This window comes from Cervus elaphus, chromosome 24 (assembly GCF_910594005.1).
Source record: "Cervus elaphus chromosome 24, mCerEla1.1, whole genome shotgun sequence".
Lineage (NCBI taxonomy): Eukaryota > Metazoa > Chordata > Mammalia > Artiodactyla > Cervidae > Cervus > Cervus elaphus.
In genome coordinates, this window is record NC_057838.1 from 22,188,528 (window position 1) to 22,214,880 (window position 26,353).

Below are 26,353 nucleotides of genomic sequence, written 5' to 3' on the forward strand. Positions count from 1 at the left end.
ATTATATCCCTGGCATCCAGATCCAACAAAAGAGGACATTTTAAAATACTTTATTGAACTAAATTGAGAATACAGAAGTTCTAACATCTGTGAGATTATTAATAATGTTCAAGCAAAAGTATCAATTGATCATCCCCTCTCCCTTCCCTAAAATGGTTTTGTTTGTCTCAGGAGATTATGGGGCAGTGATGTTGAGGGAAATATTTAGGATAAGTGTGTAATGTGGTAGAATTCCTGGAAGATCTATTAAGAAACCAGAGTTACATGGCATTGTTAGCTGTAAGATCCCAGCAGTGTTACTTATGTTCCCAGAAAATTTGCTTTAGTTACACTTGGAAGAAAAAACAACTTCTCAAGTCTTAAGATTCCGGTTCTTTGATTAAAGATTAGGAAGACATTCATTTCTAAATATTACATGTGTTCTGGTCCCAGTAGATTCAGATACATTGTTCCACATTTTTAAAAACGTGAGCACACTTTATCTGGGAATCTTGCAGGCATATGATTCCTGTATGGCCTCTAGAAAGAAGGTACCATGAGCTGTCGAAGTGCAGGAGGAAATTGGGCAGATGGTAAGCATATAACTTGAGGTCATTCTGATGACTGTGGCTCATAGGCTTTCGGGGGTTTCAAAGAACCAGACCAAGCATGATGTCTAGAGGTCCATGTGTTCATAAGATATTAGGGATAAATCAAGAAAGACACGTATCCTTATCAGGCAGACTATTCATGCAGGCTCTCTGCAGTCTATGCTGCCTCAGGCTAGTAGAGGAAGGAGTGGTTCAGGGGAAGAAATGTGTGGGTGTCTCTTGGAATACCCTGGAAATTAATGGAACAGATTAGATGCAACTCGTCTATGTTTCTAATAAAGCCCCAGTCAGTATAGGAACATGTGGTTTTAAAAGGAGCTCTGATCCTCAGTCTAAATGACGGTATTTTTTACCTAGCTCTGCCACTATCTGGTTATGGATCTTCTCCAAGATGCTGGATTTAGTATCAGCTAGACTCACTGATTTCAAGGTTCTTGGCAAGGCTGTGGTTCTCTGAGTACTTGCACATTTTCTTTAAGTTTGCACATGACTGGAGGTTGGTGACACCACCTTGTATATAGATAAGTCATGCCTAGACAATTAACAGATTGAGGTAGGAAACATAAGGTGGTGATTACCCTGCATGGCTTATGAAAGTCTGAGACTGTTTTAAAATCCTGGGAGTGGTCCCAGGGGTCACCCAGTCAAACTGAAGTGAACCTCAATGCTTTCTCAGTCTCACATGGCAGCAGGGCCACTGGCCTTGTGCTCTGTGCTATTTATTTTGGTCAGAAAACTCTCCTTACCTGCAATTTTTTAAAAAAGTATGCAAAATACTGAGTCAGTGATGTGACAGAGCGGCTACCTCCAGCTCTCTCATCCAGATGATTGACAGTGGATGTTTGTATTGCAGTAAGATGCACCCAGGGTTGTCTTGCAGTTAGAAGTAGTTTCTGTTACCTTTTTGTGGATGAAGACACATTGGCCAAACACACCTTGATTCTAGTAGAGATGCAGTGGAAGAGTCTGAACATCATCACATCCTCACCTTTTATCCCTGCAGCATCCACATTGGATGGTTAAATAACAAAGCTTGTCTTGCCAAAGACAAGACTGCTAAGGGGACCATGAGGAGGAGCAGGATGGTCCCATTTATTGGGTACCTATTTGAATCAGCACAAACCAAGGCAGGTTACATCCACCACACTTGTCTTTACATGTATCAGTGTTATCAGTACACCAGAAGCAGTTTTGTAAAGTAGAAGGCCACTTCCTCTGTTGTACTGTCATTTTCTGCCTTTGGTCTGATTGTATGTATATTGATTTGTTTCCTTTTAAATCATATTCTAAGAAAAGAGTTTTTTAAGTTCTTTCCTTGTGACATATACATAATATTTTATCATTTTAGCTGTTGCCACATATACAATTCAGTGGCATTAAACAGTGAAACCATCACAACTTCTCCATCATCCCCAACAAAAGCTCTGTACTGATTAAACAGTAACTCCTTCCTTCCTTACCTCCAGCTCCGGGTAGTCTGTACTCTATTTTCTGTCTCCATGAATTTGCCTATTTTAGGTACCTCGTGTAAGCAGAATCACACCACATTTGTTCTTCGTGTCTGACTCATTTTACTAAGAATACTATATTCAAAGTCCATCCATATTATAACATGGATCAATTTCATTCCTTTTTAAGACAGAATACTATTTCATCATCTGTATACCACATTGTGTTTATCCATTCATCCACTGATGGATACCTTTCAGCCATTGTGAATAATGCTGCTATGAACGTTAGTGTTCTAGTCCTTGCTTTCTGGGTTTTTTTTTTTTTTGATATCCATCTAGGAGTTGAATTACTGGGTCATATGGTAGCTCTGTGTTTAAAAAGCTAGGTTGTGTTTTTTTTTTTCCCCCCTAGTGCTAACTTTTGAAGCAATACCAAGTAAGAGCAATTCCTTGTTCTCTGAATGTTTTAAAATAGTATAAGAAAACAGCTATTTTGTCCTCCCTAAGTCTTCTTTTGTCTAAACTAAAAATTCAAAATTATGCAACTATTTTTTTGAACTCACATGTAAAATCTTATGTCAGTCTCTGCTACATTTTGCTTTATTACTTTCATCAACTAGTTCACTCTGTGGGGGTATCCGAATATTTATTATGGGACCCAATACATTATTTCCTTCTCCCAAATTTATGCCTTTTTTCTTTTGAAATACACTGAGAAAACATTTAAGATTTATTAAAAAAACAGAAGACATCTTTATCTTCCAGTTGATGACTAATCAAAAAGAGGATGATGAAGATAAAATTGTTTAAAATTTTTCATGTGGATCCATTAGAATTATTTACCTTTTATTATATTCTTTTGGGGAAAAAAAAAGATTTTTCCTTTTAAGATTGTATTAGCACATCCTTGCACTTGGTAGAGATTCTGTGAACACTTTTTAGGAAAGTGAAGAATTGAAACATTGGTTTTTTTCCTTGTTTTTATTGAGATCTGACCCCTCTTATGTTTAAAGGCACTTGTGATTATCATGGTGTTGTTCTTATGTCCACAGCTTTGACATCAGTTATCTCATTATTGGAAGCCTGGTAAACGTTGACGAAGGCTATGTTTGTGTCCAGTTTGCTGTAATGAGAAAGAAAAAGTGCTGTTCTTTTTATGAGTTACTATATTTATAAACTGCCTAGCTATCCAAGTTGAAATAAGAATATTCATGTAAAATAATTCTACCCTTAAACCCCTAGTATGAAAATTCCTCTTCTCAAATCTCCTCCTAGGTTCTTCCTCCAAAACAGTTGTCTGGTTATTTTGGCATTTGCATGGGTGGTTTAGGAATCTTACAGAATGCTTGTGCATGGAGTCAACCAAAAAGAGTCTAATGAAAGGATAGAACTCCTGGTTGAGTGTTTCTTATACATGTATATTGAAGGAGAACATTTTCTTTGGGAAAGTAAACTTATGTGAAATTTTCTCATTGACATCTTTCTGTTACCTGGGGAACTGTTCAAGCCCACTGAAGGTATTAATCTGGACCTTCTGTCCATGCCATGATGCCATGGTGGTTCTCATTTCTGAAAGGATTACATTTCAATTACTTTTCTCTCTCTTTAAGTCTTTAAACTTAATCTTACACCTTCAAGCTATTTTTTTTTTAAACTTTAACAGAATAACTGCTTTGAGACTAGGATGTGTCTTTGGTTGCTAAGGGGTTGCAGCGTTTAAATGCCTTATGCAGCCAATTGACAGATGACTAATATCACAGTTCACCAGCAGCTTACTTTTTCAAAACTGCGACCAGCTAAAAAAAGAAGGAACGGTGTAGAACTGAGAACCATCTCAATTGTTCTCATAAGTAAATCTTGATTATGTTGTTTCATCATAAAGGACCTATAGTGATTTGGGATGAGTCATCCTCTGCTGATTTTGAGTAGAAGAATTGTGACAAAAGTGACTAATAACGTGGCTCTCCCAGCTTGCAAATAGAATTTGATGTCCCATTTTAGACATCCTCTGAGAAATAAATCACTGCCAGAATTGGAATCAAACCTCAAACTTTATTTCTCCACCCAAAAGCCCAGCGATTAATATATGTAACACGCACACACACATAGACAGACTATTAGGACACACCTATTTTTGTTGGTGATGATGAAAGACAGAATATTTGGTCTTTTACATTGTACTTCTCTCTCCGTCTCTTTCTCATCCCCACAAACCCAGCTGCTACTATTTGCAACTCTAAAGTCAGCCAAAAAAATAAGAAAAAACATGAACAGAATGTGAAATGGTCATTATTGTCCTCATTATAAATAGCTGCTAGTGTCATTGATCAATTTCCTATAGCTTGTTCATTGCCTGCCTTTGCTCAGTATCACCTCCTAAACTATAGTTAAAAGCTTGTAACTGAAAGAACTGCAGTAACTTTTATTTTTTGCATTTGTTGAGTGTCTCCCCCTTTTCTCCCTCCCCTGTCCCACAACCACATAACACTTGACACTTGGCCAGAATATCCATTAACCAAATGTTGGATAAAATATATTTGTTAGACACGGTTTTGCCTCTCTGTGTAGATGGGAGAAATCGGAACAAGTGAAGATTAAATGACAGAGGAAGAGTCGGGTTAGTTAGGGGAACAGAAAGCTGGACTAGGGTTGATTTCCTGGCAACACTTTCTTAGCAAAGAGAACAATTTTAATCAGTTACAAAAATATTTGTGATCCATATGTTCCTCTCTGCTCGTTCCCATATGCCCATATTCCCTTTTATCTTGGTGGATGATGACTTTGTGATTCAGGAATGCAAGAATAATACCTCGCTGGCTTTAGAGCACAGTGCTATTTCCAAACGTGTCCTGGTAATTACGCACACACTATATATCCAGGCTGTTTCACTCTCTGAGATGGTTACGTGAATATCAGTTTGTTCTTTCTTCATGGAAAGAATTATATCTTGCATCCACCTACTGGGGCTGGAATAAGGCATCTAAGGCTTAGATCTGAAAACCACACGAGCACTTCACCGGCTGGATTAACCCCATTGTGCAAATAGGAGCATCAGAAAAAGGAGACAGGAGGGCTGCAGTGATCATTGATAACTTCATTCTCTTTGACAAAAGGAAAACAGAAGCCAGAAAGCATTTGGTAAATCCATCCATCACAGGTGCCTCTATTTTAAGACATACTAGATATGTGGCCGGTTGCTTAAATAGATGCTAGTTTTAAGGCATGTTGACTTCTATTTAATTTCAAAGTGTTCATGATGCAAAACTGGTCAAAGTTGAAAAATCAAAATTACTGTCGATGACCAATGCATCTCATTCCTAACTTATTTCCTTTGCCAATATATCCTTAAAAAAATAGTTATATAATTTTTAACAATGAAAGAAACACTTTTTTACAGCCAAATTATCTATTTTAATAAAGGTGTCAATCAAGCTGGAAAGGGTTGACTGTAGAAACGATTGAATTTTCAGCAGTTGTTTTCCTCTCACACAACAAATGGAGTCAGAACCCAATAGGCTGTTCATCAAGCTGCAGTAAAATCTGATGAGGAGCCAGCTGTGCTCCTGGCGGCTTGGGAGGGGGAGCGAGGGGGAGGCAGGGAGGGTTTCTAAACTTCAGAGTAAATAACTGAGATGCACTGGGTGTTTTCAAAGTCGGGTCCGGGGCGGAACACGTGTGCAGGCTGTTGTATTCAGCAGATGTGCGCCAGGGTCGAGTTGCAGCTTGGGTTGGTCAAATGTTATTAGGAATCTGTCTCTGTTTGCGTTGAGGCTGTCTTCGCCGCTGCTCCTGGAGGAGTTGTGAGAAAAGGAAAGTGCACGTTATAGCAGGGATTGTTTTCAACAGGTTCAAAAGTTTGCAAGTCTGTTGAATCCCTCTGGCAGGATTGCTTCGCTGTCAAACAGAATACCCAGCTGGTGGTGGCAGTCCTCATGGGGAGGGCGGGGGACGGATGGGTGGTGTTCACCCTGCGCCGAGAATATTCTTCCTGAACTGTCAGTGGAGGAAAAAAAAGAGCTCTCTCAACAATACCATTATGAAAGTTTTCCTTTTCCTTTCTTTGTATTTTTTTTTTTTCACTTTTACAGCTAATGCCTCATTAAGTCAAAAATCGTTCAATGTGCTTTCTTAGGATAGCTTTCCTAAAGAAAAGAGTCACCAAAAAAAAAAAACAAAAACAGTACTCGGAAGATTATATTGATCTATAATTAAGACAAAGACTGGGGTTAAAAAAAGGAGGCAAGACTTTTTTGCTCATAGGTGATCTAGATTGTCATGGAGGCAAACACACAAGCTTGTGGTTTTTTTTTTTTAATATAAAGTGCGAGATTTCACTAAAAAAGGTTAAAATTGAAGTGAGTAATCTTCGGCGCATAATGCAATTGTTAATTTTAGCTCGTTGCGTGGGTGCCGTTCTGACTTGAACAGCCGGCTGGAGCCTTCATTAGAGAAGAAGCAGGCAGCTTGGGACAGGTGGAGTGGATCAAGCCGTGAACGTGGTTTGCTGGAGGCCGGTCATCAGTGTTAGGAACCCAGTCTTGTTTGTTTAGTCCTTTGCCCCTACCATGATTATTGCCATTATCGTTACTGTTGACTTTTCGTCTTTTTTCAGGTGGACGATGTGTCAGACCGTGTAAGGGAATCACATGGAGATGGGCATTTTGAACTGTTAGTGGGGACATGGGACTCCCGTTGTCTCTGATCCCACGTGTGGATTTTCCCAGCGAAGAAGGACAGAAGCCGCTCGTAAGTCACCAAGGCCAGCAGCCGGACTCCTGCACGAAAGGTAAAGACCTGTCATCGGATGGCTGTCCCTTCATCTGTATGTTTTCTTCAGTCTGTAAATGTGCATGTTTGCATGGAACAGTTCCTGAAAGGCCACCCAAACAGACAGCATCTGTATAAGGGATTCAGCTGGCTCGGAGTTTGTAAAATTAGAGCTCAATTTGTGCGTTTCATTTTTTTAAAAAATCTGGTCACGATCTGTGTTTGATTGAAACGCTCCAGGAAAAAAAGTTAGGGCAACAGAAGTCCTGTCTCCTCCCCCGACTCAGTATATTGAGAAACAAACTGTTTGCTTTGGGAAACAGAACTTTTTATTTGGTTAACTGCATCTCTCCCCCGTGTCACTGAAATATGAGGGATCTGTCAGATACACTGAAGGGGATATCCTCAAACCTCCTCAAGAGCCTTGCTCACTGCCCCTCACAGACTCCAGCCATCATCCCTGATGAAAACTTTTCCTTTTCCATTCCCACAATCCTTTGCCAAGTGAGCCTGTGTGTTTTTTTTTTTTTTTAAACAATATCATTAGGTACCATCTGTCCTGTCATGGTAGGTCTTAGCATATTTGCAACAGAAATTACTGTGTTATTAGATTTTTCTCATGCCTCCTATGTGCACTTGGAAATAAAGTTACTGAATTAGTATATGGTAATTAAACACTCCCAGAGAGACATATCAAGACACTGATATGTCCATTAATAATTACCATAGTAATAACTGGGAACAGGACAGCCATTACTTGGGAATTTTTGTGAAAGAAGTGACTTTCTAGGCTACAAGGTCTTTCTGTCCTTTTTTAATTTCCTTCTTTCCTTCCTCTTTTTTTCCTTTCCTTCCTTTTTCTCCTTTTTTCTTTCTTAAAAAAAAACTGAGGAGGAAGTAAATGCTGAACTGTTTATGAGCCTCATTTGACAGCACATCAGAAGGGGAAATGTCAGGGGCTTTATGGAGGTAGGGAGAAAAAAAATACTAGTAACAGGTTTATACTTTGAAAAGTCATTTCTAGCATCTGTGTAGTCATCTCTTATGAGCCTGGAGCATTGCAGTTCAGTTGTGATAACTTCATTGGAGCTCCCCGCCTGAGACTTGCTTCTGAAGGATCTCCACAGCACCAGTCACTGACGGGCTGGGGGGAGAGCTTCTGCTTTTAATAATGTCTCTGTCAGTTTGAAGTCTGAAGTCCCTGATGGTTTCTTGCCAACTCGGGATCCCCTATGTGTTCTGAATTATTACCCCTTACGTTGATTTCTCCTCTGGTGGAGTGTACTGAATTCCTTAGACCCAGGAAGGTATGTCTGTGGTTGAAACTTGCAAATCATTTGTGAGTCATCTTAGATGCTGCAGAACAGGTACCACCTCCCAACTCGGAAGCGGAGGAAGCGTTGGGGAAATACTCTCTTTTTCTTCTGCTTCCACTTTGGAGTGGAGCATAGGGACCGGGAGGTGTGTGGGACTTGGGTGTCTCAGTTTAAGATGTATTGATCCACCCTGACAGCAAGGTGTATTGATAGGAGCGTGTGTGTGTGTGTGTGTGTGTGTGTCTAGGGTTGTGGATTGAGTGACCAAATCTGCCTCTTGGTGTTTGTCTGGGGTACTTGATTTGGTCTTGTTTTATTCTCTTTGTGTGCAATTGGCAGGGAGGCTGGAGTTGCTCGTTTGATTTTGAGAACAAAGGGAGGAATCCAGTATCTCAACCATAATGGTCAAGACTTCACCCTGCACTGACTTTACTTTCTGATGTCTTCACCTTATAGGGTGTCAAACCTTGTGATTTTAATTTGCATCTGGGAGAATGTCTGAGCCAGGAGACCTGAGTCAGACCATAGTGGGGGAAGGTGGGCCTGAGCAGGAGACGGCCACTCCGGAGAACGGTGTGATTAAATCTGAGAGTCTGGACGAGGAGGAGAAACTGGAATTACAGGTGAGCCTGGAGAAATCCCATTTGTCACACCGCTGTGTGCACCCCTTTCTTTCATTTTGAAGATACTCTGAAGGTTTGTTTGTTTGTCTTCTTACCTGTAAAGAGTTTGACCAGTGAAATGAACGTGTGTATGTATGCTCAGTTGCGTCCAATTCTTTGCAATCCCATTGACCAGAGCCCCCAGGTTCCTCTGTCCATGGGATCCTCCAGGCAAGAATACTGGAGTGGGTTGCCATTTCCTCCTCCAGGGGATCTTCCTGGCCCAGAGTTTGACCCCACATCTCCCCCCTGCATTGGCAGGCGGATTCTTTATCACTGAGTCACCTGGGAGTCCCAAGTAAAATGAATAGAAAATTCATAAAACAAATCTTCTCTTTTCCCATTTATTAGTCCTTTTTTTCTGATTAAACAGTACATTGTGGTCAAAATGCCCTTTGAAATAATACATATGTGTGTGTGTGTGTGTGTGTGTGTGTGTGTGTGTGTGTGTATGGCCAAAGAATATATTTAATGGCTGAGTTTGCCCACAGCTTCTCCATATTAATTTCTAGACCACCTCAAGGAGTTAGTGGAGGGCTTCTCCTGAGGTAGCTTTATACTAGCTGAGTTTTAAAAATGGATTTGTATTCCATGAAAAGAGGAAGGGCCAGCTCATGACAGACCAAGAAATATCAAAGACATGATCTCTGTTGGCTCTGTTGACCTTCTTGCGCAGGCTAAGCATCAATTCTTATTAGCAGAAAAGCTTAGAATTCCCAGCCAGAAAGAGAGAGAGAATGCCCTGGGAGAGGCAGGGGCAGTTTGGGGGTGATTGAGAGTACTCAAAAAATGATATGGTTAAGTGGTCAGGATTTATGAGAGAAGGAGATTTGGTAGATGGAAAACAAACTGGACTTGCAAATAACCTGTATCGATTTTCTTTGACCCAAACTACAAAAGTGTTAACTGTTTTTATTTCATAAATGTGCAAAGGCAGATACTGGCATAATGGCCAGATGACCTCAAGGCCAGCCTTTGCTCTCCCCAGCAAGCTTCTGCGGGACTCCCCTGGTGGCCCAGACAGTAACGAACCTGCCTGCCAATGCAGGAGATGTGAGAGACACAGGTTCAGTCCTCGGTTCGGGAAGATCCCCTGGAGAAGGATATGGCAACCCACTCCAGTGTTCTTGCCTGGAGCATCGCATGAACAGAGGAGCCTGGCGGGCTAGAGTCTGTGGGGTCACAAAGGGTCAGACACAACAGAGCAACTAAGCACATGAGCTTCTGTAAGGAGGGAAGGAGAAAAGCCAAATGGTCAAAAGTTTTGGGGGAGCAAGGGCAGGAGGAGTCCTCCTCAGTGGTTATAATACCTGATTGCTGTTGTTATTGATTTTTCAACTCTAGTGACACCTTTTTCTCCGTCTGTCTCCCCCCACTTCCCTCTCCTGGTTGTTGGTTGACTGTTTGTTTGTTTGTTTGATTTTGTTTCTCACATACAGAGGCGGCTGGCAGCTCAGAACCAAGAGAGAAGAAAATCCAAGGTAGGGTTCTGGAGCTGTACACTGACCTGCTATCCTGGTTGCATATGTCACACAGGGTTCGAGGATTTGCCAGGGAGGCCCAGGGTTGGATGTAGGTCTCGGCTGCATCCGTGCTGCCTGTGTTTAAATGTGGTTGTGTTGGCATCGCTCTTTTTGGCTTGCTTTATGTGCTTTTTCATTAGAGCATTTAGGGTTCGCATAGCTGCAGTGTGTATATATATATTTGATCCTGGCAACTTTGACAGTGCTTTACAAATGAATCACTGCTCACTTTCTTTTCATTTTAAATCAAATTTGGGGGAAATTGTTTTGTATGTCCGATTCATTTCTGCCTTGCAGTAAACAGGTTCTGATGTTTAGGATACAGTCTTCAACTTTTAACATATTTTCTCAGTCAGATCACCTTCAAACCCAGTTTTAGTAGAAATTCATCTGTGTTGTCTTTTCCTCCTTGCTTGTACATTCTTTGTACCTTCCCAGTGCGATGGGCAGTTTGCTAAGAGTTTTGTTTAAATTTATTCTTCCACCCTCTCCTCCACCTGCATCGGCGTCAACACAGATCCGATGCTCTGAGCCAAAGTAGACACATTGTCCCCGTCCGCACAGGGGTCCAACACTTGGAACCAGTGTAGACTGGAACCAGTGTAGACAGCCCTGAGCTACGGATTTGAAGCTGGCTTTTAAAAATTTTGATTTGGGAATGTCCAGAGAAGGTGGAGATGGTTTGACAGCCTTGAGTGTATTTCCGGGTTGTTGTTGTTTTTTTTTCTTTATTTTCCTTTCCTTCCCATTTCTTTCCCCTCCCCAGTCAGGAGCAGGAAAAGGTAAACTGACTCGCAGCCTTGCTGTCTGTGAAGAGTCCTCGGCCAGACCAGGAGGGGAAAGTCTTCAGGATCAGGTATACGCCCTGTCTTTATGGGTCATGGATGAAGGGGATCCACTTTTGTGTGCATGAGCGTTCATTTGGCGTTAAACAGTGTTTTGGGGGGGAGCACAAACTAGTTGAAGAAGGACAAAGTCCAGCTCCCTCCCCCATTTCTGAGACATCCTAACTTAGTTGAACAGTCTCAAAGTATTACATTTGTTTTTTTTCCAGACCCTCTGAACACTGCACATGGAAAGGAATTCAAAAGAATTTAGATTAAAACTTAAAATGTAAGCACGGTTGTGCTGCTATTCCTCAAAGGCTCTCCCTTGATCAGACTGAACCAAATACAGTCCTAAGTACCGCGTCTCCTCCCTCAGTGGAGAGTCTTACCTCCCCAAGATGCACTTGCCTATAAAAACACAAATTTTGGCTCTTATGAAACTTCAGAAATAGTGAATAAGGTGCATTGAGCTTTGGAGACATACTTTTAGGGCCTTTGGTGGAGATTTCTCACTACTGGAAAAATGGTCCAGAAACAAATCTGAGATGAATGAGAATTTAAGTTAATATTGTTAACACTTTGCTGCACATCCTTACACCTGATTTTTGCTCCTTACAGCAAGGCTGTTCAGCTCTAAAAATTCAACTTCCAACAAAACTCTTCACATTGTATTTATTTTTGTTTGCCTTTCAGGCATCGTATTTGCTTTTAGAAAAATGGTCTTGCTGTTAAAGTTTTTCCTTATTTTATCAGAGGCTGAGAGCAGTCAGGACAAAAGTAAAATGATTTATCTGAACCCAGAGGAGGAAAAATTGATTAAGTTAGCATTATTTTTGTTGGGCTGTGTTTTGCTTTTCTCTTTATAATTTAATTAAAATTCTCAAAATTTTCCTCATGGATACAGAGAGCATTGAGAGCACTTTCTTTAAAAGGACCAAAAATAAATTCCTCGTAGATTTCATCCTTAGAGTATATTTTTTCCCCCTAGCCTCATTTCCTTAACCTGCCACCCATGTCATACGCCAGGGGCGGGCTAGCTTTCAGTAGCCATCACTATGTTTCATACAAGCTTTATTTTCCTTGGGCTCTGAGAAACATGTGGCTTTTGTTCAGCATTTTATTTGTGCTTCTTCTTTGTATGGAGATTCAAAAGGGGGAATAAGGCGAATATCACAGCTTATATCATTCAATGTGGATGGACGGCTTGTGATGTAATGCACGCAATACATGTTAATTCTGCAGAATGATAGACTCTGGGAGAAATAATGCCCCAGTGGTCCTCTACTCCGAATGCCAGGCAGAAGAACACAGCCTTTATAGATTTCATCTGATTTTTTTAATCCTATTTGATGAGGTACTGGGAGGAGATTTTTTTCAAGTGATCATCTGTATCATTGTGCCCACCCTGGACCTAAGTCTAGGTTACTCCTTGCAGTTGGAGCAGAGAAATAAGAGGCAAATGGTACTTGGCTCCTGCTGGCCCCATGCTGAGTAACTGAGACTAGCTTTGTAGGAATTAGACCTTGCAAGCCTTCCTTGGGACTGGCTGAGGCGGTGGGAGCAAGGCCTGCCCCCCACCACACACACATATAAGCAAGTGGCCATGCTGCTCTTTTAGAGAATAAAGAAGCAGACCTTTGAGCTTGTATACAATGCCTTCATTAGGTACCACCGGCACTTAACATGTGGGAACTGAACCCCTGACAACACTGGCTGAAGTGTACGGTATACGAATTGTATGGCTCCCCCAATATGTGTGTACTCACAGTATTTGGAAAACTGCCTTCATTTTCCTGTGTGGGAAAAAACTCTTGCTACCTGTATTACTTGATCTCAGACCCATAGCAGATGGTTCAGTCTGTCCTTAAGTTAAAGGAAGTGTTTCTTTTCTAATGTTATACTCTTTACCTATCAGTGTATTACTGCAACTTGAATCATTCTTTTCCTGTTGTTGGAGATAAAGTTATCCTGTACTGATGTATTTAACACTTGTATTTTATTATTGAGCATATCAATAAAAATATTAAAAAAGAACAGATTGTTTTTTACCAACTCTATAGCACTTTCGTGTATTCTTTCAACACCATAACGTGTAGAAAAGGCAGGTGTTTTTCTGAGTATTCTGTTTGTCAACACATGGCAGGACTTTGTACATTTTTTTTTTAAAATAATGTCCTTTGGCCTCTGCTGTTGCATTCATATTTCCAAGCCTCTTTGATTTTAGATTTAAACTTACCGAGGCTGAATGGATCAATCGGTTTTGAAGAAGTAATGAGACCACTTCCTGACCTGGGACCCTCGCTTTCCTCTCCTGACCCACTGTCGAATCAATTCTTCCCCACTCGGAGCAAAAATATTCCAGCTTTTTCCTTAGCAAGTGGAAGCAAACTGTAACACCAAGGTCTGCCTGAATCTTTGCAGACTAAGACATTTCTTTCCCAAGTGCTCTGATAAAAGACCTTATCATCAAATTACACTCGGATTCGTATATGGCCATCCCCAGGATAGTTTGTATATGGCCATCCCCAGGATGAACTTGCAGATATCAGGAAACCCGGCTAAGATCAATATTTACCATGAGAATGTGTTTTATTTCATCTTCTGTATCATGCAACTTTCCAACCATGGTGACTTTTTATTCCAGCCCAGAATACACAATAGACCCCCTCCCGAAAAAGAAACTTGCCATTGGAGGACTTTGGTTTTCTGCTTGTCAGATCAGCTAGGTTTACCAAGAACCATTAAGACTCCCAGATTGACCATAATTTGAGGATGTAGAGACATCAGTTTAGTCACATGTAGAAGAGTCTTGGTTTAGTTTTCAGTGGGAAACGCTATTAGTCATTGGGAATATTTTTTCCCCTTCATCATAAATGTTAATGTTGCCAGTGGAAGAAAGTTTTCCCATTAGATGATCTCTTACATAAGAACCAGTGGGCTTAATGTTGGCTCATTTGTCATAGTTTTAATCATAGCATAGTTTTTTCATAAAACTGAAAAACATAATTTGGCTCATTCTTCTTCAAAACAGTGAACATACTATCATCCAAATGGCTGATACATGAGTTCATATGAAATGATCTGTTTCAGTGCAAAATCAATAAATACAAAAGTGGATCCAGTCCAAATACTGTAAGTGGTCAACCAAGCATTAGTTCAAGAGACTCTTACATCTTGAAAGGATTCACTGATACTAAGATTAAAATAATATTAATTATTTATATTTAATTGATGGAAAATATAGTCCTATTTTCTACCTTTTCCAAAAGGCAGTGCTTATTGTAAGTTTTAATGCTTTATTAATAGCTTTTGTAAGCGACATAGGATAACCCATATCTAGGATTCCTTCAATTCTGTATTTTTATTTTTCATAGTGATAGAAATCAGTATTTATGTGGCTCTGAAGCAGAAGTTTACTTGTAAATGGGCTATTATCGCCTTTATTTATGTCTGTTTTTTTCTGTAATTTTGATTCATGTAATATCTGTCTGTCTGTGCTTGTGCCAATTTTTTCCGTTCAAGGAATTATATAAAAGAACTTGCAGAAACCTCTTTTTTATGTTAATTTTTAAGACATGATAGTAGCTACGATGCAAACTTATTGATAAAGAAATTTTTGTTAAGTGTTTAAAAATAAACCTATAGAGAAAATAAGAGTTGTGATCTGTAGGAATTTAGCTTGCTTTCAGTTAATATTCACAAGGCAAAGTTTTAGTACTAGCTACTTCTCATGACCTTCCATTGACCTCCAAAGTTAATTCATCTTAAAGAGCAATTATTTTTCTGACAGGTATAATTTTTTTACCATTTAAGAAAAAAAAAAATCTGTACCTGGCTTTCATTTTCCTGTTCTTAATAATCTCTATGCAAAATGGAAACCAGACAGAGATTCTTAAATCTGGCCCTAAATTATTATATTTTTTCCCCAACAGGAATCAATTCATTTACAGCTTTCCAGTTTTCCCAGCCTGCAAGAGGAGGATAAATCTAGGAAAGATGACTCTGAAAGAGAAAAAGAAAAGGATAAAAACAAAGATAAAACCTCTGAAAAACCCAAGATCAGAATGTTATCAAAAGGTGAATGTGAAAATGTTTCCTTAACTTACTCAGTTTGGATACATAACTAGTCACAAAATACATTCTAGACTTTACACAAATATCACCTCCCAGCAAAATTTGCATAAAATTTTATTTGTATATGTATGTGTGTGTGTGTAAAAGATGATGTGCACTTGATTTTTTTCTGTTCATGGTGTCATTTTTGTGTATCTAAAAAGGTTATTTTTAGGATCACATATTTCTTTGGATATTCATTTGGATGTATTTTTGAGAAGTTTATACAAGGGAGTGAATATAAACCTGTTCTTAATTCACATTTATTAGTCCAGTTAATTTGAATTGATGAACAGTCATGGTACCCAGTTTTATATCTTTTAAGTTTCATGTTTATCTTAAAAGACAGATAGTGGATTAGCAATTCTCAGATGATAAGTGGTAAGTGGTGTCCCCAGAGCGCAGATGTATATATCAGTGTCAATGGAATACATGTTAACATTTTATCTGGCCTAAATGAATTCGGTGTCTGCAACCCATATACTGCCCTACCACGTCTCATGTAAAACATACGCACTTCTACTTCAGGAAAAATTTCTTCTCCTAAAGTCATTCCTTATAAAACCCCAAAGCTACAATTTAGACTTTTCGACTTGTTGCCTTACATATAATTATACAAAAGTAGAACAAACAAACCAAAAAAAGCATAAGTAAAAACAAAATTAAATTGATATGAAGAATTCCATGAATAAACAGATTGGCAATAGACTAATTTTTTTAAATACCTGAGACAGTATAAGGCATTTAATCAGCTGAGAAAGGACAACTACTTCACATATGCTGCATAACCACAGATCTGCTTGTAACGATTGTCTCAGCTGCTGAACATCTAAAACCAAGGTGTATCCGACAGTAAACAAATACAGCCTCCTAAGATGGCTTTAGAAATTAAACTTTAGACAGCATCAAAAGACTTGAAAGACTTGGAAATATTTAATGCCCTCCTATATTTTGTATCAGTTAATATTTAGACAGTTTTATAACAGAACATTCAGTTTTTGCCTTCTCCAATGTAAGAGGGTTCCATGGTATCTCAGACTCTTGAGAGTTCTCTCTGTGGGTTGGGAGTACCCATCACTGTCATGGAGAGGTCATGCCCTTGCTGATTGACAGCCCAAAATGAACACATGACATCTGACTCCGCCCACCCACCCACCCAGACTGTGCCCACTTCCTCTCCTGTGACAGCTAGGTCTTTCCACACTGGAAATCTACTGGGTGTTCTTAATCCCGAATCTGATTTTCATCCTGATTTAATATTGCCAGGTTGCTAGTTTCGTAACATGTATCTCTAACACCAGTAGATTCACCTAAAGTTTACCTGAGCATAAGGGAAAAGGGAAAGGTTGGGAAAACCCTTTTCAGCCCACCTCCCCACGGCCCTTTCTCATAACTCCACCCTGCTGTTTGTTTCAGATTGCAGCCAAGAATATACGGATTCTACAGGCATAGATTTACATGAGTTTCTGATTAACACGTTAAAGAATAATTCCAGGTAAATCATTAAGTAAATCTCTTGTTTTTAGAGGAGTCAAGTAGAATGTTACAATAAAGTCATTCATGCAAACACTTCTAAGAGGGAAGCTGTAGAAGGCTGAGTCCATCTCTGTGTCTTAAACTGTCTCTTGTATTTTCTCTTTTCTGCTAATAGTTTGCATGTTTGCTGTTTTTAGCTAGTCTTAATTCCTGGGTACTTGTCCAGTGAACAAATTATAGTTTAAAGTTCTGCTTTTCTGGTCACAAAGAGATACCTGTTAAGGGGGAAAATATAGGGAATGAGAAGCAATGTCAAATAAATATGCTTCGGGGCAGCTGTTGAACCAACTACTTGGGCTTAGCTTTGTTAAAGTTTCCTATTAATTTAAAATGTACAATTTACTTGGTGTGTTTTATGGGCCTAATACCTTGCTTGTCTTAACATTAAAAACTACAAATGTTTCAGTAGTAGAACGTACTTAACAGATGAGAAATCCCCTTAAGGAGAATGGAATTACAGCTATTTTGACATCACATTTCAGAAAAGAGTTACATGCTGATTTGTAGCTACGTAGATTTAAACCATCTTTTCCATACATGTAAATGAAACTGTTAAGTCTTTGGGAATGGACAGTCCATAAAGCCTCTTCATTTTAACATTTATTTTGCAGAGACAGGATGATCCTCCTGAAAATGGAGCAGGAAATTATTGATTTCATTGGTGACAACAAGTATGTTGAATCGCAGTGCCGGTTAATGAATCTGATGTGTCTTGGTTTGCTGTATGGTTTTACTTACTCATTCTGGAAAGATTTAGGGGTAGATAAAACATTATTTAATGTGTTTGCTGACTCATTAAATAGAGATGCTGTTGGAGTTAGGAGCTATGTGTTGATGGGAATTGTTGCTTGGACCATGTGTACTCCTGCTTGTTAAATTCCTGACAAAATGGCTATAAACAGGGGGCCACTGATTAGCATTGAGTAGCAGGAACAAGAAGCGACCCTTTTCGTTTTTATTATAGTTTTTTAATGGGCTCCAGCTGGCTGTAGTCAGTTATGCCTGGAAATAATTGCGCTGCTTTCAGTGTCAGCCGTGTAGTGACATCTCCAGATAGACATCTGCAGTCCCATATTATGTCATGTCATTTGCTGCTGTGCCTGGCTCTGTGGATAAGGTCTCCTGGACTAAAACAGAATATACTTTCCAACAAACATTAAGTTCTCTGTGGTCTGAGAAATGCACAACTGTAAAACAAAAACACTTATTGTACTTTAATCAATACATCTATAAGTGGAAAATTGGTCTGGAAATGAGAACATCGAGTGATGCCAGGAATGAAATAAGCTTAATGGTTCGGATGAAAAAGAAACAGTTTTGTGTGTGTATCTCTCATATGTACTACGGGCCAGAAATGAAAATGCTGATGCTGCTGTTTCTTGTATTCCTTTCCAGTAACCACTATAAAAAGTTTCCTCAGATGTCATCCTATCAGAGGATGCTTGTCCATCGAGTGGCCGCTTACTTTGGGCTGGATCACAATGTCGATCAAACAGGGAAATCGGTCATCATCAACAAGACCAGCAACACAAGAATGTAAGCCCCTTCACTGTATTTATTTAGCATTTTCTTTTTCTCTTGTGGATTCGTTTATAAGAACACAATATACAGTTCAAAGTACATGGCATTTAAAATGTACAGTGTTATTCATCTCTTGCTCTTATCAACAGTAGTGGCATTTATCTATAGAAGATTATCTGTGGACCAGGAAAGTTGATAAAATTTAGGCCGTAAAGTGTATTTATTCCCAGTTCTGTTACATAGCTCCTGAAACACAATTTTCTTCCTTCCATTAGTAATCCATGCGGTTATATACCAAAGGAACATGTTATGTCAGCTACAACTCTGATTAAAAATAACAGACATTTAAAAACAACAATAACATATATAGGATAATTATCCTTTTCTTTCTTTTTCTGGTGTCAACACGTTGATCTTACCGTGGTGTCTAGAATAACAAAAACTCCAAACCTGGAGACTGAAGTCTGGCCTCTAAGACCCAGTTCTTTTACTTACTACCTGGGTGATTTGAAATAAGTCATGTAAAATGTGCCCTCTTGGGTTTTTTTTCACTTATAATATCAGAGTTTTTTGAGCCCGATAATATCTAAGTTCTGGCTCTAAAAGAAGGTTGCTTGTTGTTTTGCTTCTTTCAACAGTTGTTTGCTTCTGTCTCACTGTGTTTTCATGGTGTCACTGAAAACATAAAATGAGTGGTCATTTGCTTTAGAAACTTCGAAATGTGTCTGCTGAACCTACATCTCCTTTAAGCACAGACCATTTTTATAGCACAGTACACATTAAACTGAAAAACTGTCCTCTTATAAAGCAGTTTCTTAAGACAGTTGTGTTTGGTAAATTGCGCACATTGCATGATTGTTAGGAATGCCATGTTACTGAAGGGAACTTTTGTGTCAGGCACAGCAATGTGGTTCAGACATTAGTTTCTATTCTCTGGAGGCTGGGCCTTGTTGGGGTGGAGATGAGACCCCTTCTCTGCTCAAGGCTCGGTCTGTGTTAGGCAGAATGAGTGTGAAGGTCATAGTCGGGAGAACTCTAGCTGGGAGATCTGGGGCTCCTGAGATTGGCTCTCTTCTCAGGGACACTGAGCGCTTCTCTTCTCTGGACTTCAGATTATTTGTTATGTGCAGGAGAGAGTTTGGAATGGTTAATGTTTAAAGGCCCTTGAGCTTCAGAAGTCTTGGGTCCTGTGGTTGCATTTTATTGTGAGGGCAAAACACATCTTAAAATTTATCAGCTTTCCACTTTATCTGATGGTTGGCACATGGACCTCCTATTTTGAACAGTAGTAGGACTGAAAGGTCACTGTCCTTTAATCCTTCCCTGTCTATTAAATACTCCTAGTTGTTGCTGTTGTTTTTCATTCTTCATTCTGGTTTTTCTTACGATTTTCAGATACTGTAACGCAGGGACACATGGACTGCAAACTAGGCAGGCAGTTCTGTCCTTTTAATTCTTTTCTCTATAAGGCCGTAACAGACGTGGAAAAGCCCATAGATCAAGTAGATTGATGTGGTTTCAACTAGTAGAGACAGTGCATTTATGTTTAATTCACCCTGATTTTGCAGTCGCATAGTCATAAATATTAATACACATGTTTGAGACCTGTTTCCTTGTCAAACAGTTCTTGAGAAAATAAAACACTCTTTGTATAAAGGCTCTTGGTAACTCAGCAATGGCTCCAAACTTGCAGTCAGTTTGATACAGTAGTCACTAGTTATATATAGCTATTTACATTTCAAATTAATTAAATTGAAATATAATTTAAGCTTTAAGATTCAGTTCCTCTGTCAGGCTAGCCATATTTCAGGTATACCTATTGGAGAATATACAGAACATTCCTTTTATTTCAGAAATTCTGCAGGTCAAATCTTCTCAGAATCCTTGTGATTCTTGCAAGTTTCCAAATACCACTGGAGAACATAATTTGTCCCTTAAAGCTTTTCTTTTCTGCTAATGAGCATCATATAATCAGACTTCTTCACTTCCAAAAGAACACTAGCTTTTTTTTTTTTCCTTTAATGGCCAATTTCCAATAGATGCCATGTGTTTATGCCTTGAGGAAGAGCAGAAGGAGAACTTGTGCAGGAAACACATTCAGGTATTGTTCCTATAACAAAGTGCCTGGGCTGCTAGGCGTTTTGTCTAGTTCCTGCCTTTGATCATCAACATTTAGTCCCCACTCTGTGACTCCTAAACAAAAATGACGAATGACTGTATGTCATGGACAATCAAGGTATTTCCTGAAGAGCTGAATTTAATAATCTTTCATCCACAGCTGTATCAAATCCCACCACTCTATTCCAGACACCTTTCTGGCCATCCTTGACTTGTGAGTAGCTCTTGCCAGAGATTGAAATGGGGATGGGGGAAGCTAATATCTTTCAGAATAAGAGAAGAAGATGAATTTGATGTCCTTTTATAAATAGCATCCAGTCACATTTTCAGGACCTGAGTTACTTTGAGCAGTTTTAGCAAAGGAAAAATGTAGTTATGTGGGAAATTATATTTGCCTTTGAAAGTCTGTTGCCATGTTTTCATGGAGTTAAAGTTCAAAAGATAACATCTCTTCAGGTTCTAGGTGTCTTGCATATTTTTGACTTTGAAAATTTTAAGAGTTGTGCCATCAGGACTACTGGCCTATGATGATTGTGGGGACCATATTGGGTTAGATATATTATTAGATGAAAATGTTTCCATTTCTATAAAGGAAGGAGGCTGAGATGGAAGTTCCTCAGATGATTCCTTATGGGTTTTGTATTTGGGCGATATCGTTTCAATGTGTACACTTTAATGGTACCCCAAAACAAATGCATAGAGATGCATATTTTAAACGTCATTAGAGATTGGGAGAAATGCAGAAAACTGTGGATGGAAGGTATGAAACTGAACTAAGGGCTGAGGAAGGGAAAACACTTCCTTTTTTAATTTTTCGTTTTCAATGACCATGCTGGCATGTAAGATGTTCTCTGAAGTGGATGCCTGTCAGCTAGATATTGACTGGGATTTATTTCCAGAATTCCTGTTTTTCTAGATTGTCTGCAGTTTAAGTGCCTATAGAATGTGTCTTGAAAATACTAAGTTTTGCATGGAGAGAAAATAGTTTCACCTGAAGGTCAAAATATTTAAGTCATGACAACAGACTGTGGGGATTATATATACACATGCATGTGTACTACAGTCACGTCTAGTATTTTCTCTGATATCTTCAAATATAATACATCCATCCTTTCATGATGGAAAAAATTACCTCGGACTTTTCAGATAGTTAGAATCACTTATAATAACATTACATACTATTTGTTCAGTTGTACTGGTTACTTTACATCTTATCTAATGTATATTATTTCATTCATATTAAAAGCATACTTAGAACATAAGTCATTAGAGCCTCATTTTACAGAAGAAGAACATTAAGTGCACAGGTTTGATCCCTGGTACAGGAAGATTCCGTATCCTGCAGGGCTCCACAGCTACTGAAGCTTGCATGTAGACTCGGTTTTGGACCTCCAGAGAAGCAATGATCAGCATGGCTGGAATCTCAACCCAGGGTGTCTCATGCCAAGAACAATGTTACTAAGTAATCTCTCTTTAAGGTAAAACAGTCCAGACTATCTTGATCGACATGCTCAAGATCTCCCGGATTGGTTGAGAATTCCCACTCCTAAGTCTTTTGTGGTCTGATAAGAAACAATGATTGAGGGAGAAAGTCTTTTTGAAGGTTAACTCAGTGGTATCAGTAAATAACAGATACTTCCTCCCATATGACAGCATTTGCCAGATTTTCTTTATCACCACTACATGGTGTGACATTTGGGGAAAAAATATGCAGTATTTAGAGGGAGTGCTATCCATTCAGTGGAAACTTCCTATACTCCGTTTCAATTGGTGTTTTCAAGAATGAAAAAACTGTGTTTACAGATAATGTCAGTGCAGGAGATGAGCCTGTCCTTCATGTGAACACAAAATTACTCTTCCAAGCAACTCAGTTGTCCAGATGCATGTTTTCATGTCATAACCACAGGAGTGTGGGGTTAAGGGTGTAGTCATCCAGAGAGAGGAAGAAATAAGAATTGTGTTCATTTGGGATTCATTCCAAAAAGGTGCCTTTTTCCAAGTGAACTGATGCGCTATGAAGAGTTAGCAAAGAAAAGTCACCTTACCCTGGCACCGCCCTGCCCTGGCTGTTTCTCAGGGCTAGGCAGGTAGAGGACAGTGAGCATGTCACCTCCGCCATCCAGCACAACACTCGGCCCACAACGCAGGTCTTAATGATTGGCGATGCCTCTGCTTAGAATGTCCTGTTATCTTGTTGAAATAATGAATGGAGTTTTTGAACTGAGGCTTGGTCTTTTTTCTGCTTTAGTCAGGCTCTCTTTCCCCAGCGTATGGCCAGAAGTATGTTTTCATCTCTAGCACTTACAGATTTTTTTCTGTTGGAATTCTCTGTTAACTGTCAGATTATTTGGCCACCGCAGATGAGCCCCTTGGAAATCTGGGGCAGAGGTATTAGGGTGTGTGCAACTTGGCACTGCAAGGGATATTTAGAATGTATTTACTTTCTATCATGTTACTTTTTAAAATCTGTTTTTATTTGTGACTGTGCTGGATATTTGTTGCTGTGCGCAGGCTTGCTTTATTTGCGGGGATCGGGAGCTGTTCTTCATTGTGGGTTTCTCATTGTCGTGGCTTCTCTAGTTGCGGAGCACAGGCTCTAGGCGCGTGGGCTCTAGAAGCTGTAGCTCAGGGGCTCTAGAACTTGGGCTTCAGTAGTCGTGGTGCATGGGCTTAGTTGCCCTGTAGCACATGGGATCCTCCTGGACCAGGGATCGAACTCGTGTCCCATGTCCCTGTCATTCTTAACTACTGGATCACCAGGGGAGTCCCATGTTACTTTTGATGTTTAGGATTGAGGTTAAAAGATGAACAGTGCTTTAAAATATATGTGTGTAAATGCTGCAAATACATGTCTCTATTTTTTATGAGAAACTTTGTTCTTCTCTTTGTGTCTATTTCTAATTTTCACTTTCTCTCTTTTGCTTATTTTTCTACCTGTGTAGTCCAGAGCAGCTCATTGTTCTTTTCTTAGACAATTTCTACACCTCTGTCCTTTTCTCCCTCCAAGAGAAAAGATGCATGTTCAAAGTGTATTATTTGAAGACTAGAAACCATCTACTTTCCCTAATATTTTCCAAAGGGCCAAGATCAGTCATAGGCAGAGAGAATCCCATGTATATCTGAATGCCTTTGCTTGTGTCAGAGCAACTGTTTAACTAGTTTTAAAAAATCTTCATATTAAAACATTGTCATCTCTTGAGCATTTTTTTCTTCTGTCTTTCACATTCTCCCACTATCTTTGCCTCCAATCCCCTAGTCTAAGAGCACAGAGCCAGGAAAGAAATGGTAGGTCTACTGGGGAGAGAGGATACAGGCCCTCACAAGCAGGAAGCAAGAATATGACTCAGAGGCAGACGTTGGGGGTGACACTTAAGAGTCTAGTGCTCAGGAGCCCAAGTGCCTGATTCCCAGTGTGGACGTGGGTTTTGGCCAGGAGTGAGGAGTGGTATATAGTGACCTCCATGGTTTGCTTGTTTGTTGCCCAAAGGATGATCCACTGAGCTAGCTATTTGATAAATCTCAAGAACCATGAAACTGGTTCTGATTGAGCCCAACAGAGCGTCTCTCTAGGTGAAGCAGTCGAGCCCAGTTGACTTTGTTAAACATCCCTGAGATGAGGCACGCTGACTTCCCTCTGAACAGGACTGGGGACCCGCCACCCTCTCGGGCAGACTAGTGAGAAGTGGCCAGCAACACGGCAGGGTCGAGGGGCGTCTGTTCGCTTAGTTTCCTGAAGGGCTCAGGTTGAAGATGGGAATCTTTAGTTCTAGAGCCTTAACCACTTCACTCCCGGCAGGTGATGAAGTGCATTTATCTCTTCCTCTTCTTCCCACATCTACTCTGCTTCTTTTCCTTTGGCTGGAATGTGAGTGGCAGTGGGAGTGAACTGTGCAGCGTCCTGAGACGATGCTCGCTTGTTAATCTTCGGAAGAGGACCTAGTATCACTGTCTCCAGCGCCTCTTGGAAACTCTTTGAGTGGTTGGTTGGCATCCCGTCATTTCTAAACAGGGCAAATTTACTCTACACTTTTTATAGGAAAAGTGTTGAAAATCATCTGACTTGAAGCCAAAGGTCAGGAACCTAATGAAGAATTACATTCCTCTCAAGAAAACCATGAGATTTTTTTTTTTCCTAAACACACAACCTACTTCTTTAAACAGTTCTCCAGCCCAAAGTTAAGACTTATTAACATTGGTCAACCTGCATATCATTTCTCTCCAATGTGTTTTCTCATATTGTTTTCCTCAAATACCTCAGACAACACCAGAGTCTGTAGGTGAGACAGACACATGTCGTTGAGGAGAGAAAATAAACTGTGTTATGTTCCTTTCCCAATGTGAAATTATTTATGGGCCTCTGAGTATTGAATGTATAATTTACTGTTTAATTTTGGAATGAAACATGCACAAACCTTCTATAATGTTAATATCTCAAATATAACTTTTTTTAAAAAGAGCTTTTGTATTCATTTAAAATAATTTCCAAGTATCTAGCTAACTAGCTCACATCATCCTAGGCAGATAGAGCTAGGCTGAGATTCATGTCTTGAAATTATCTGGTCTCTTCACAAAAGATCAAGCCTGAAATCCACCACTCCTGTCACTCAGCCATGATTGAGGTTTGGAGAACAAGAACTAACATGAACAGAATCAATACCCCAAATGATGATAAAATCAAGAAGCAAACCAAACACTATCCTTTCACTGTGACCAGACCCACTGTATTTGTTTTTCACTTGTTCTTTTTCTTTTTTTTTTTTTTACAAAATCTTAATTTACATTTAATTTTTTAAAAGTAAACAGAGAACTCAGTTAATGTTAATACCAAGATGAATACTAAAACTGTAATGCAAAACTCCAGAACCACAGAACACACTGGATTAAAAACTGTCCTGCCAAAACTTAGAACTGAGATAAGACCCATTTTCTTAATTCTTTGAAGTGCCAAGCATTTCTCAGACATTCCATACTTTCCACAGAAGTACAAGCTATACATCAGATCCATCTTCTTTCTATTCAGAGTTTATTGGAGGAGCCAGGAACATTTTGATCAGGACTGTGTGCATGTGCGTGTGAATACATGGTATGTAAGTGCCAGCCTAGGTGTATAAGTGTGTAAAGACATTATCTGTATTTCACAGTTTGCAGCAGTTTAGAGGAAGGTTCACTAAACATGAACTATTTATAGTATTTATATACTATAAATACTCCATAGGGTATTTTCCTTTATGTATGGTAGTTTTGAAGGGAGACAGATTATGGTAACTTTGTTCATTCCATCTGCAGCTTGGCCTCCTGTAGGCAGCAGAAATAGGCCCAGTTTCTACAGGCTCCCTTTGTTGCTTCTAGATCTACCTTGAGGAGGAGCAGTCATGTTAGCACTTGTACCTTGGTGGAAGTTGAAGGCCAGAGCCTGTTTACAATGAATCGTCATGGTGTAGTTCCTGTGTCTTTGTTAATCTTAAGGATTTCTGCTACTGGAGAGGCTGTGAGCGTATCACTATGGCTCTAGGAAAAATGGAATTGAGGTACAGAGGAGAAAGAGAAGTTGTAGTTTGTTGGTTGAAGGTGTTTGGTTTCCAGACTTAAATGCTAGAGTACTGAATTTGTAAGGTGTGGTCTCATTTCAAAGAGAATCAAAAGGACAAGATGAAAGTGGAAATTATAAAATATGTAAAGAAGAATGTAGGACTTTCTTTTATAAATAAGAAATAGCAATTGTCAATGTGCTTCCCCAGGTGTCCCAGCAGAAGAATCCACCTGCCAATGCAGGAGACGAAGGAGACATGGGTCCAATCCCTGGGTCAGAAAGTGCCTGGAGGAGGGCATGGCAACCCACTCCAGTATTCTTGCCTGGATAATCCCATGGACAGAGGAGTCTGGCAGGCTACAGTCCATGGGGTTGCAGAGTCGGACGCAACTGAGCACG

General features: G+C 39.6%; 1 protein-coding gene across 30 annotated transcripts in view; it reads left to right on the forward strand.

Moving 5' to 3' along the window:
• ARPP21 (cAMP regulated phosphoprotein 21) overlaps nt 1–26,353 on the forward strand; it is a 160,588-nt gene that overhangs the window by 39,606 nt on the left and 94,629 nt on the right. For 20 of the 30 annotated variants that reach the window (XM_043886341.1, XM_043886339.1, XM_043886355.1 and 17 more), the window contains exons 2-9: nt 6,654–6,827; nt 8,581–8,747; nt 10,226–10,267; nt 11,076–11,165; nt 15,069–15,213; nt 16,666–16,744; nt 17,397–17,456; nt 18,181–18,321. In XM_043886341.1, coding sequence (XP_043742276.1) covers nt 8,619–8,747; nt 10,226–10,267; nt 11,076–11,165; nt 15,069–15,213; nt 16,666–16,744; nt 17,397–17,456; nt 18,181–18,321 — 686 coding nt within the window. In that variant the 5' untranslated portion in view covers nt 6,654–6,827; nt 8,581–8,618. Of the gene's footprint in view, nt 1–5,176; nt 5,199–6,455; nt 6,565–6,653; nt 6,828–8,580; nt 8,748–10,225; nt 10,268–11,075; nt 11,166–11,363; nt 13,189–15,068; nt 15,214–16,665; nt 16,745–17,396; nt 17,457–18,180; nt 18,322–26,353 lie in introns of those variants that run through there. The other 10 variants (XM_043886338.1, XM_043886349.1, XM_043886354.1 and 7 more) reach the window with 6 other exon arrangements.